Genomic DNA, 13305 nt, shown 5'->3' with positions numbered 1-13305 from the left:
CTCTTCGGGTCGGCGTTGCAGCTGATGACCTCAACCTGCAGGGAAATGCAGGAGGAGCGTTCCGTGCTCCAGCCTCATTTCCCCCCGCCCGATGTCGCTGGTGGAGTCAGATGGAAGGCTCGTCGTCGAGGTTCCGCCACCGAAGCCGCCGCTGCTACCACCGCCACTGCTGGTCTTTCAGCGAAGAAGGCCAGGAGGAGAGAGGGCGCCTCGGCCACTGCAGCCGGCCCATCCACGCTCGGAGGTGACGGTAGGGATCGTCGAGACCAGCCTCCAGTCCTTTACCGTTCCTCCGGGGCTCCCCGGGGTGGCAAACCTGAGCGGCTCGTGGCAGGCGTCGCTAGTGACTTTTCCCCTCTATTGGTTCCCCCTGTTCCCTTCCCGGCCCAACATATGATTTTTGTCTAAAATAAAAGGTCCCTCCTAGGAGGGACTGTATTTTGTTACAAACTGTATGTTTATTCACTACATATGATGGGGATACGATGTGTGTCCTTCGCTAGTGTGGGTTTGATAGAAGGGCTAGACTTATAGTCTTGTTGGTTGCTACATTTCATGTTATAGAGCTTAAGCAAGGCCTGCAGCTTACACTCGGTAGAAAAAGGTTTTTTCTGCCTCAACCTGAAGATTAGGTTCTTCACATAAAGGTAGAGGTTAGTTGTGTGCTCTGTTGCTTAAACAGTGATATTGAGCCACAACACTGTTGTGTTGGTCTGCAGTAATGCTCGTGTGTGTAAGGTACCGCAGTCTTTCAGGCCGCTCTCTCTCTCTATCAAATCTTCTGTGTCTTGCAACATAAACACGGGTGTCGGGTTCACACATATAAAACTTTGGCCTTGTTATAAACCCTGTTCACAGACTTGTCTGTGGCTAGCGTGCATTGAGTTAGCTTTGCGCTGTTCATTAGCATACTGGCTACTTAAGGTATCATATGGTATCATTTGTTGTTGTCATATTCGAGGGTTTGGGTTTGCGAGGGGGTACCGGATAAACCCCTCCTTCCCTCTTCTGATTGGTCGTTTTTTTTTTACCCTCTCTTTCATTCGGTCCGGCCAAGCTGTTAGGCAGCTTGGCACGGGGGGGGGTTTCCCTGACTCCGCACCTATCACGGGCAGTTGAGTCATGGGATTCCCCCCGTCATAGAATACGTCACTGGGCACGTTTCTATTGGACGACGGCTTCCGTGAGTTTTTTCAGACCCATGTATGGTTCTGTTATTGTCAAGTTGTCGGGGCAGAGCATAGGAACTTGGTGTTCTGCTACGCTCGATATATGTGTAACTTGAGTCTGTCGGTCACATGGCTCAATGTTACCGCGACTTTTCAATTCATGGCTCACGTGGGAAGTCTCTCTGAGGATTCCCGTCTCCTCCCTGTGGTGAGGGTGGCGGGATGTAAAAATGAAAAAAGAAAAATTACCCTCAGCCGCGTCACGTGGGATTCATGTCAGTCTGTGTTTTTCATTCTTTTTTAATAAAAATAGGAAAGAACATGACGCACGGCGGCTCCTTGTCGTTCTCCCAGGCAACTTGGAGGAACAATGTCTGGTGTCTTGTTGGACTATCCATTGATGTGTTTGGGTCTCGACGCGTACATAGTGCTGGCTCGGGGTGTTTCTGATAAGAATCACGCATGAGGCTGGTACGCCTTGGTTGCTCGTTATTAAAACGGCGTTTTTATAGGGCAACTGGGATGGAGGTTTTCTCTTCCGAGCGCCGGTTACTAGGTCTCGATGAATTCTCGTTCATATCTGGGGGATGTTAACGGAATAGATCAAAACATAGGTAGAGGGGTCTCACGCCCTTGGGGTGGGCCACTGAGCGCGGTACGAATGGGACCGTCTGGGTGGCGCCCTCTTTAATGTTTTAGATCGACACGCGTACCTACCCCCTCTCTTGGAGTGGGGATGTCGGCGTGATTACAGTAGGGCACAGGACTGGTTCTGGTCACGCTGGTCCAGGTCAGTTAACCCGTTGTCCGCCGGGGACGCAGATCTTCTGTTCTGGTACCCTGAGGGACTTGTGCTTTTTTCAGGGGGAAAAATGCCGGGTCGGCCCAGGTGTCACAGGGTTGGGCGTTATGGAGACCCTTTGTTGGGTACATGTTGTACCCTGTGCTATCATAAAGGGGCTGGTTCTCCATTCTTTTCGCCCCTCTTTTACGCATGGCGAAGAGGGGGCTGTTGGGGTGGTCTTATGGACCTCCTCTGGCATCCCTGTGTGCTTCCCGGTCCGCCGGGCCCGGTCCGAAGTTGTGTTTCATCGACCCGTAGGCCTGGGATAACCCCTTTTTGAAAACTGAAACACTTGTACTGCGGTATAGCCAGTGTATACCCGCAGGTGTGTTTTGGAGTTTTTTCTTGAGGGGTTATAGGAACAACCACCGCATATGGTACCAAGAGGGTGGTTGATTCCCTGGTGTGTTGGAGTGGAGTCAACTCCAGGGTTACCCGGTTGAGTGTGCCCCTGCACGTTCATGACGTCTGCCAATCGTGTCAGCCTTCTCTGCCTCGGCCCCTCTGGGTCGGGGTTTTTTGGTGGAGGCTTTGTCATGGTGCGCAACAATGCCAGCATACGCCCCTTCCGCCGGGGTGCTGTTTTCAGTTGACCCTTTTGGCGCCTGTCTCGTCCGCAGTGCTCCAGGCTCGGGTCAAGTGCCTGCTGCCTGGATTGAGGGATCGACCTCTTCTGGAGGTCGTCTCCCCGGTGCGCTGCCTGCTCCCGCTGTAGTGTAGCCTTTTGAGTGCTTCGAGTTACAGCCATGCTGACTGCCTGAGTATGCCAGGGTCAGTGTGCCAGGCGGCGTGCTAGTGGGGGGAAGGGCCCGCTCTTGGATGGGCCCTGTCCGAATACGCTGGCGATGTGGGGGGCGGTGTCACTAGTGACCGCCTGGTGAGGTCTTGATGCTGTGGCGTCGTTGACCTCTCCGGGCCCCCTTTTTCCGGGGGATCCAGTCCCTTCAGTGGGTCTGGGTCTTCCTTCGCGCTCCGCTGCTACGGCCTTGCCACAGGGTTGAGTTTGCTCTTGACCCCGTGATTTTGGGGGCGGTCACGAGGTTTGTTCCTTACGTTCGTTCCCTGGTGGCATGCGGGTTGTGCGTGTGCGTAGTCGTGGGGTCAAGCCACGGTCTGCTCACCCTGTGTGTTGAGTTGCTCAAGTTCCTCTTAGCACGGTCGGATCCGTCTCCCTCCCGTCCTCCAATAGGGAGGGTATCCTCCATTAGGGAGGGTCGGGGGGCTCGGTCCTCCCAGGTTCTAATGGTTGTGGGGGGCCTCAGTGGGGTACATTTGTCAAGCTTCAAGCTCCTGCTCAGCTCCCGTTGTGCAGAATGACGCTGAGCGGAAGCTAGTATGATATAGAACGATGAATGAGTTCTATGAATACTAGTGACGCTCAGCGTCTAGACGCCACTGCGGCCTTTGATCTTGCCTTGTGGTGAAAGATTGGGAAGGAGGCGAGTGTGGGGCCACACACCTGCTTATGAAGGTAGCGGATAGGGGTGTGGCCAGACGAATGTTGGTATGTAAAGGTACATTGTGAGTTTTTATTCAGTGCATATGCACGAAGTGAGATATGTGCAGAATGCCGCTGAGCGTCACTAGTATTCATAGAACTACGGTTATATTCATAACCTATCGTACAATGATACAATGATATAAGGGATGGGAAGGGGGGATGGCCATTTTAGAAGGGGTATGATATTGACTGTTTTCATTTCAGGGGGGATGCCATCCCCCCTCATCCCCCCTCAACTGGAGTACTGGGTATTAGGGAGTAAGATAGAGAGGTGTGGGGGTATTAAGGTATCAGGTAGGGAGGTGTGAGGGTATTACTGTAGCTTATCAGGTAGGGAAGTGTGGTGGTATTAGGGAGTAAGATAGAGAGGTGTGGGGGTATTAAGGTATCAGGTAGGGAGGTGTGAGGGTATTACTGTAGCTTATCAGGTAGGGAAGTGTGGTGGTATTAGGGAGTAAGATAGGGAGGTGTGGGGGTATTAGCTTATCAGGTAGGGAGGTGTGGGGGTATTAAGGTATCGATAGGGAGGTGTCAGGTGTGGTATCAGATAGGGAGGTGTGAGAGTATTAGCTTATCAGGTAGGGAGGTGTGGGGGTATTATGGTATCCGGTAGGGAGGTGTGAGGGTATTAGCCTATCAGGTAGGGAGGTGTGGAGCAGATCAGTTACCAGGTTGTCTGTACACTGTTCCTATATCCAGCTTAAAGGAACCAACACAGAAACTCCTCAACATCTTAGAATGAATCACCTGAAAAAAGAGATGAACAGAGAGAGAGAGAGAGAGAGAGAGGGAGCAAGAACAGAGAATGACTTTGTTGTTTTAACTTACTGATAGTTTAATGACTTTGTTGTTTTAACTTACACACAGTTTAATGACGTTGTTGTTTTAATTTACCAACAGTTTAATGACTTTGTTGTTTTAACTTACTGACAGTTGAATGACTTTGTTGTTTTAACTTACCGACAGTTTAATGACTTTGTTGTTTTAACTTACCAACAGTGTAATGACTTTGTTGTTTTAACTTACCGACAGTTTAATGACTTTGTTGTTTTAACTTACCGACAGTTTAATGACTGTTGTTTTAACTTACCGACAGTTTAATGACTTTGTTGTTTTAACTTACCGACAGTTGTAATGACTGTTGTTTTAACTTACCGACAGTTTAATGACTTTGTTGTTTCAACTTACCGACAGTGTAATGACTTTGTTGTTTTAACTTACTGATAGTTTAATGACTTTGTTGTTTTAACTTACACACAGTTTAATGACGTTGTTGTTTTAATTTACCAACAGTTTAATGACTTTGTTGTTTTAACTTACTGACAGTTGAATGACTTTGTTGTTTTAACTTACCGACAGTTTAATGACTTTGTTGTTTTAACTTACCAACAGTGTAATGACTTTGTTGTTTTAACTTACCGACAGTTTAATGACTTTGTTGTTTTAACTTACCGACAGTTTAATGACTGTTGTTTTAACTTACCGACAGTTTAATGACTTTGTTGTTTTAACTTACCGACAGTTGTAATGACTGTTGTTTTAACTTACCGACAGTTTAATGACTTTGTTGTTTCAACTTACCGACAGTGTAATGACTTTGTTGTTTTAACTTACCGACAGTTTAATGACTTTGTTGTTTTAACTTACAGACAGTTTAATGACTTTGTTGTTTTAATTTACCGACAGTTTAATGACTTTGTTGTTTCAACTTACCGACAGTGTAATGACTTTGTTGTTTTAACTTACCGACAGTTTAATGACTTTGTTGTTTTAACTTACAGACAGTTTAATGACTTTGTTGTTTTAACTTACCGCCAGTTTAATGACTTTGTTGTTTTAACTTACCGACAGTTTAATGACTTTGTTGTTTTAACTTACAGACAGTTTAATGACTTTGTTGTTTTAACTTACCGACAGTTTAATGACAGGGCTGCACGCTAAGCTTTTTCACTAGGGGCACACTTGCCCCTAAATGAGAAATTTAGGGGCAAAGAATATTTTTTAGGGGCAAATTTTTAAATAACTATTTTACCATTATAGTAGGGCTGGGCGATACGGCCTCTAAATGATATTGCGATATTTTTTGGCCATATCACGATACACAATATATATCGCAATATTTTGACATTTCCTAAAGCACTTAAAAATGCTTGATTTAACCCTTTGATGCATACAGTCACGCCAATATGATGATTATAATAAGTCCCTGCAACATATGTTTGCATTATTAAACCATGAAGATGCTTTAAAAAATTATTTAATGAAAATGTACTAAGAGTAGTCTACTGACACACTAATAAAAAAAATTATTTACATCTAAGACTATTTATATAAAAACTCTTGGGTGCCCTTTTTTTGCACAGTACTGTGTTTTCTATCCACTTTAGCCAAACACACACACACACATATATATATATAATATATATATATATATATATATATATATATATATATATATATATATATATATATATATATATATATATATATATATATATATATATATATACTACTGTGAGAAAATAATAATTACACACAAAGGGATAATGGCTTATAGCAGACTTAATGATTTTAGAATATTTCAGATAATGAAATTAAATGTTTATCATCAACTATCCAGTTAGTATTTATACTGCCTGTAACGTTTGGCTACTTTAAATCATTGAATGTAGAGAGAGAGCGAGAGAGAGAGAGGGGGCGAGAACGCACAAGAGAGCCAGCCCCCCCCCCCCCCCCCCCCCCCGGGTTTTGTTCTAGGTTCGCGTTTTGATCGTCTAAGCTGCCGTAGGTGATGACGTCACACTCGAATGTAAACAGGAAGAGTCTAACACGGAGATGGAAAGTCACAGTGGATGATATACAGAAACGAATAACTAATAAATATGAAGTTATGTTTAAACTTCTGTTGTCAAGCGTTGTCACTTGTCAATATAACCCACCCCCTTTCCTCACTTTTCCACCGTCCCTGCTTCACTCGGGACCACCAGCTAACGTTAGCCTATAGCTCCGCCGTCCCTGCTTCACTCGGGACCACCAGCTAACGTTAGCCCATTGCTCGTGTCAATTAAATTGCATGTTATTAAATGTCCGCGCTGGTCTGTCTAATGAAATTACAACCGCAACATTATGTCGCCTGTACAGCCCTGGTTGTAGGCTAATGTTAGTGTAGTGAAATGCGAATGAAGGGGTGAAATCACTATTCGCAAGCTTGCGAGTAGATATAATTTTTCATTCGCACCGGCCAAATTAGGGGGCAATTTGCGACGATCTCGTCGCAGCGTACAGGCCTGAATGACTTTGTTGTTTTAACTTACCGACAGTTTAATGACTTTGTTGTTTTAACTTACCGACAGCTTAATGACTGTTGTTTTAACTTACCGACAGGTTAATGACTTTGTCAAAGAAGACATCTTGATGAGCGAAGAAGTCAAATACAAAGTACTGTTGGAAAACAGAGGATGGTTAATGTTAGGTTATAACTATAACCAAGTTCTGTTAATAGTGGTGACGCTCGGCGTCACTCATGCACTATCCTCGCATATGTGCACGCGCACTGAATAAAATTCCACAATGTACCTTTATCCCAGTATTCATCTGACCACACCCCTCGTTAGCTTACCTTCAAAAGCAGGTGTGTGGTCACCTGCTCTCCTCCTTCCCAAGCTTTCACCACAAGGTGAGATCAAGGGCTGCAGCGGCGTCGGACGCCGAGCGTCACCACTATTAACAGAACTTGGTTATAGTTATAACCTAACGTTCTGTGACATAGTGGCTCCGCTCGGCGTCACTCATGCACAAGGGAGGTCGAGCGGGGGCCACCGGCTGACAAATACACCCCGCTGAAGGCCCCCCACAACCATCAGAACAGGGAGGGCCGAGCCCCCCCGACCCCCCCTAATGGAGGGCACCCCCCCTATTGGAGGTTTCCCGGGAGGGCGACGGACCCGACTCAACGCACAGGGTGAGCACACCGTGGCCTGACCCCACGACTACACACACGCACAACCCGCATGCCACCCGGGAACGAACGGAGGGAACAACCTCGTTACTGCTCCCAGAATCACGGGGTCAAGGGCAAACCCAACCCCGTGGCAAGGCCGTAGCAGCGGAGCGCGAAGGAAGGCCCAGACCCACCAAAGGGACTGGACCCCCTGGAACGGAGGCCCAGAGAGGTCCATGATGCCAGCATCAAGACCCCACCAGGTGGGCACTTAGTGACCCCGCCCCCCACATCGCCAGCGTATTCGGACAAAGGCCCCTCAGCCGAGCGGGCCCTGTCCCCCCAATAGTACACCGCCTGGCACACTGACCCTGCAGTACAGACAATCAGCACGGCCGCAATAACAAGACGTACCACGGAAGCAGGCAGCGCACCGGGGAAAAAACCAGGCAACAGGCTGTTAACCCGAGCCTGGAGACTGAGGACGAGACAGGCGCCAGAGGGGACAGCTGAACACAGCCGCCCCGGCGGAAGGGGCGTATGCTGGCGTTGTTGCATGACCAAGCCTCCATTTAAAAAAAAAAACCCACCCAGAGGGGTTGAGGCAGAGAAGGCTGACACGATTGGCAGACGTCATGAACGTGCAGGGGCACCCTCAACCGGGTAACCCGGGAGTTGACACTGCTCCAACACACCAGGGAATCAACCACCTTGGTGTTACCCAATGCGGTGGTTGTTCCTATAACCCCTCAAGAAAAAAACTCCAAAACACACCTGCGGGTATACACCGGCTATACCGCAGTACAAGTGTTTCAGTTTTCAAAAAAGGGTTAACCCAGGCCTACGGGTCGACGAAACATTACTTCGGACCGGGCCCGGCGATACGGGAAGCACAGGATCACCAGAGGAGGTCAAAGACCACCCCAACAGGCCCCTCTTCGCCATGCGTGAGAGAGGAGCGAAAATAATGGAGAACCAGCCCCAAGCACACCGTACTTGGTATTCCCAGGCGGTCTCCCAACCAAGTACTAACCAGGACCAACCTGCGTAGCGGCCGAGATCTGACGAGATCGAGCGTGTACAGGTTGGCATGGCCGTAAGCCATTACGACAGTGCAGAGTACAAAATGTACCCAACCAGGGTCTCCATAGCGCTTAACCCTGTGACACCCGGACCGACCTGGCATTTTCCCCCTGAAAAAGCCCATGTCCCTCAGGGTACCAGAACAGCAGATCTGCAGCCCCGGCGGACAACGGGTTTAACTGATCCGGACCAGCGTGACCAGAACCAGTCCCGTGCCCTAACCACGCAGACATGCCTACTCCAGGAGAAGGGGCAGATATGCGTGTTGATCTTAAACATGAAAAGAAGGCGCCACCCAGACGTTCGGTGCGAACCGCGCCCGGTGGCCCACCCCCAGGGCGTGAGACCCCTCTACATATGTTCAGATCCATTCCGTCATCATCCCCCAGATATGAACGAGAATCCGTCGACAACCAAAACAGGTCGTCGGAAGAGGAAAAACCTCCATCCCAGTTGCTTTATAAAAACGCAGTTTTAACCTCAAGCAACCAAGGCGTGCCAGTCAGTCGCCTGATTACAGAACACCCCGAGCTAGCACTATACGTGCGTCGGGACACAACCACATCAATGAACAGGCTATTTAGACCTGTCATTGAATCCCCAAGGCGCCCAGGGGAACGACAAGAGGGGTGTGACGCTTCCTAACTCCAACTCTTTTTAATAGAAAAGAAGGAAGCACCAACAGTATGTATCCCAGTCTACACAGCCGGGGGTAAACATTTTTCACATTTTTACATCCCACCACCCTCCCATAGGGAGGAGACGGAAATCCCCAGAGAGACTTCCCATGCGAGCTGTACAGATTGAAAAGAATATATTGCACCTTGAGCCATGTAAAAGTTTGGTTTTAGGGCTCTCCGGGGAGGAGGCACTGAACCCATACACACTCAATAATCGAATTGAATCGAATACACACACAATAGAGTAGGACTCCTTCTTGAGGTTCCACTCACCTTGACAATCTGAGGAGGAGGCTCTGTACTCTGAGGAGGCTCCCTCACATGGAAGGAGAGTCCCAACTCACAGAAGGCCCGAATAGGAGCTTCGTGAGGAGGAGCCCTGACCACCCCCCGAAACAGATCCATCATATGGACCTGAACAGCACACGGAAGTCCTACCAACAGAGATGCGCACAGTGACGTACTCTATGGCGGGGGAATTTCTGCGGTGCACATGCCCAATATTCCAGGGCGTGGGACCACATCAAGTGGGGATCTACCGAGGCACTTCCTTGTGGTGAAAGCGAGAAAGGAGGAGAGCAGGTGACCACACACCTGCTTATGAAGGTAAGCTAACGAGGGGTGTGGTCAGATGAATACTGGGATAAAAGTACATTGTGGAATTTTATTCAGTGCGCGTGCACATATGCGAGGATAGTGCATGAGTGACGCCGAGCGGAGCCACTATGTCACAGAACAACTAGATAGATAGATAGATAGATAGATAGATAGATAGATAGATAGATAGATAGATAGATAGATAGATAGATAGATAGATAGATAGATAGATAGATAGATAGATAGATAGAACATTGGTTTCACTGTATCATACCTCGTTATAGAAGGGAGCACTGGTTTAACTGTATCATACCTCGTTATAGAAGGGAGCACTGGTTTAACTGTATCATACCTCGTTATAGAAGGGAGCACTGGTTTGACTGTATCATACCTCATTATAGAAGGGAGCACTGGTTGCCTCTTTCACTGTGGTCTGTTTCTTCTCTTCTCCTATCTCTATGACAACGCTGGGGTCAATGTTCTCTCCGACCAGCTGCTTGGCCTCCGTGATGTTGATGGCAATCTGGACACACACACACGCACACACACACACACACACACACACACACACACACACACACACACACCACACACCACACACACACACACACATTTAGAATATTTATTTATGTCCACATAAAGACAAATTTAAAGGACACAAATATTATCAGTGCACTTGTACATTGTGGGTTATTCTGATACAATCGTGCTCAAATTGACAATGGCAACCAAAGTTACACACACACATGGATGATGAACCTGACAATCTACACACAGCTCATGGATACAGATAGCAGCGTCTTCTCCAAATTGCCCGGCTGCCAATAATTGCTGACACTGAGCAATATCTTGCTAATTGTTTGGCTCTTCTCTTCAGAAGACCGGCCATCTGAAGGCCTCTAACACCCAACTTATGGACATGACACAGGCTTCCAAATATGAAGACTAAAAGTTTACAGTTGTAGCCGAGTTGTGATATGGTATGGTCTAACAGTTGATATTTTAACATTTTGGTTGTAAAGGCTTCCTCTAGGCTGTATCAAACGTGCAACCAACTTCTAGGATGAGAACCTCTCTGTTATTCTCATTAACAATAACAACATCGGGGGTGTTTGCTGGAATATCAGAGAACAGTGAATTGTCCCTACACAGATTGAGCATAATGGCTTCACACTGGTGTGCTTATACATCTTATATGTTGCAGGTGACCCGAGTGTGGAACTGACACTGACACTGACACACACACGCACGCACGCACGCACGCACACAGACACACACAAACACACACACGCACGCACGCACACACGCACGCACACAGACACACACAAACACACACACACACACACACACACACACACACACACACACACACACACACACACACACACACACACACACACACACACACACACACACACACACACACACACACACACACACACACACACACTAATTGTACTTGTAGGGCTGTCAACGAATATTCTATATTGAAATTAATAATCGACTTGTAAAAAAAATAAAGATAATGATAATTATATTAGATTTTGAAAAAAACCTCGGTGGGCAGTCGTTAGTGGTTAACATACCGTTGTATTCGTTCGGTACACAGCCGTTCGGTACGGTACGGTACACACTGAAACAGTTCGGTACGGATACGTGTACCTTTACACCCCTAATAGCAACCATCTTACATTCACATTGTGGTGGGTATACTTACTGTCTTCTGTGTTGCATTCACATGGTGGTGTGGGTGTAGTGTCTAATTGATGTTCACTGATTGATTGGTTTTTGTAATTGAACACAGGTGTGGTGACGAGAGACTCCATTCTATATATACAGACTGGGAGCATCATCATCTCTCTCACCCTGCTTGCTTTTTGTCCATGTAACTTTTTGCCTGAACCTAGGAGGCTGGTGTAACCAGCTCTCTCACCCTTCTTGATTTTTGTCCATGTTCATTGTTATGTCCTGAACCAAGGAGGCTGGTGTAGCCAGCTCTCCACCTTTTGTCATTTAGAAATATAACCGTTTAAATAATATTATATTTTTGCTAAAAACTTTGTCCGACTCCATGTGTCCACCACGTTGCAACCAAGACCTATGGGGAAACAAGCCATCTCAGCTTGACTGTTGAGGCCTTTAAATCTCGCACAGGGCCTCGCATTTCTCCCAGGCGGCCCTGTGTGGTTATAACCGTATATGTCTCAGACCTGATGTCTCAGTGCAGGGAAATCAAAATCCTTCTAGAATCTTCTTATTTACAATGACGGCCTGGCGAGAGGACAAAAGGAAATAGAAAAAAGAATTATGTGACTCTCACATCCCCCATTTCTAGTATCTCTCCACCTCTCAGTAAACCTTTCAGTTCAATCATATTTAAACAACGGCTTCTGTGAATACTCAATTGTGATTGGCTGAGAGGTGGGCCCGGTATATGTTACAGGATTTCACTGCCACCTAGTGGTAGCCTATGTGAATGTATATTCTACGTGTACTGTTGCGCTGCTGGATGACAACAAGGAATAGTCAATTACACCAGACCAACGTCTCGTCCGTTATTGAAACATGGTGTCAGATGTGGTTTAGCTGTGAATAAAAGCTGCAAGATTGACAGCTAATGGACAGAATCTCAAGACAAATGTGACTGTGAGTGCAGAGGCGCTTTTCGTTTTTTTTTCACAAGTTAGTAGCTCACGGCTAGCTAGCTTTTAGCATTTAGCTTCGGTGGCTAACTGACGTTACGGAGGATTTGTAGCCATGGCTTTTTACAACACCATTCCCCCTCCCACTCCAATGAAGCTCAGCGGAGACTGGAGCACAAACTGGGACATCTTCAGGGCTGAATTTGAAGATTACAGTTTAGCAGTGGAACTGGGAGATGCATCGGAGGCTGTCCAAGCAGCTACTCTGAGGAGCTTAATGGGGACAGAATGTATACAAGCACAACCTGGAATTGACGGACGAGCAGCGGACCAATGTGAAAAACATTCTGGATGCGTTAGAGGGCTATTTCAAACCGGCAAAAAACGTAATAATATGAGCGATACGTTTTTGGCTCTTGCAAACAAGAGGAGGGTGAGTATATTGACACTTTTATTACCCGTTTGAGGGAAAAAGCGGCAACATGTGACTATGGGGCTCTCAGGGATGAGTTGATAAGGGACAAAATAGTACTTGGCATCGCCAATGAGGGCACGCGTAGACGCCTGTTGAGAGAGAGGGGTCTGACGCTAGCTACAGCCATAGAAACATGCCGTGCTGCAGAGCTGACGGACATGACACTGAGGTCCATGGAACAACAAGAGAGGCCACATACGGACAGCGTTAATGCAACTTTCAGACAGACATAAAAAAATCCCCTCATGTCACAGGAAAGTATCAGAAAAGATACACCCCAGCCACAGACAGTGCATCTGCTTGTAAATACTGTGGTATATCACATGGGAGGGGAAGAGAGCAATGCCCTGCTTATGGCAAAGTGTGCAAGGCAT

At 47.1% G+C, this 13305-nt stretch overlaps 1 protein-coding gene across 1 annotated transcript in view; it reads right to left on the bottom strand.

The window, feature by feature from the left end:
- Positions 1–10312, bottom strand: part of fer1l6 (fer-1 like family member 6) — a 270095-nt gene extending 259783 nt beyond the window's left edge. Inside the window, 3 exon segments of the mRNA XM_084314053.1 lie at positions 4183–4261; positions 6893–6955; positions 10206–10312. Of these exon segments, the coding sequence (XP_084170179.1) occupies positions 4183–4246 (64 nt within the window). The 5' untranslated portion in view covers positions 4247–4261; positions 6893–6955; positions 10206–10312.
- Positions 10313–13305: the final 2993 nt, after the last annotated feature.

The sequence above is a fragment of the Notolepis coatsorum genome (genome assembly GCF_963971535.1).
Source record: "Notolepis coatsorum genome assembly, chromosome: 5".
Lineage (NCBI taxonomy): Eukaryota > Metazoa > Chordata > Actinopteri > Aulopiformes > Paralepididae > Notolepis > Notolepis coatsorum.
The sequence above is the reverse complement of the archived record's forward strand: the minus strand, read 5'-3'. Positions and strand labels throughout refer to the sequence as shown.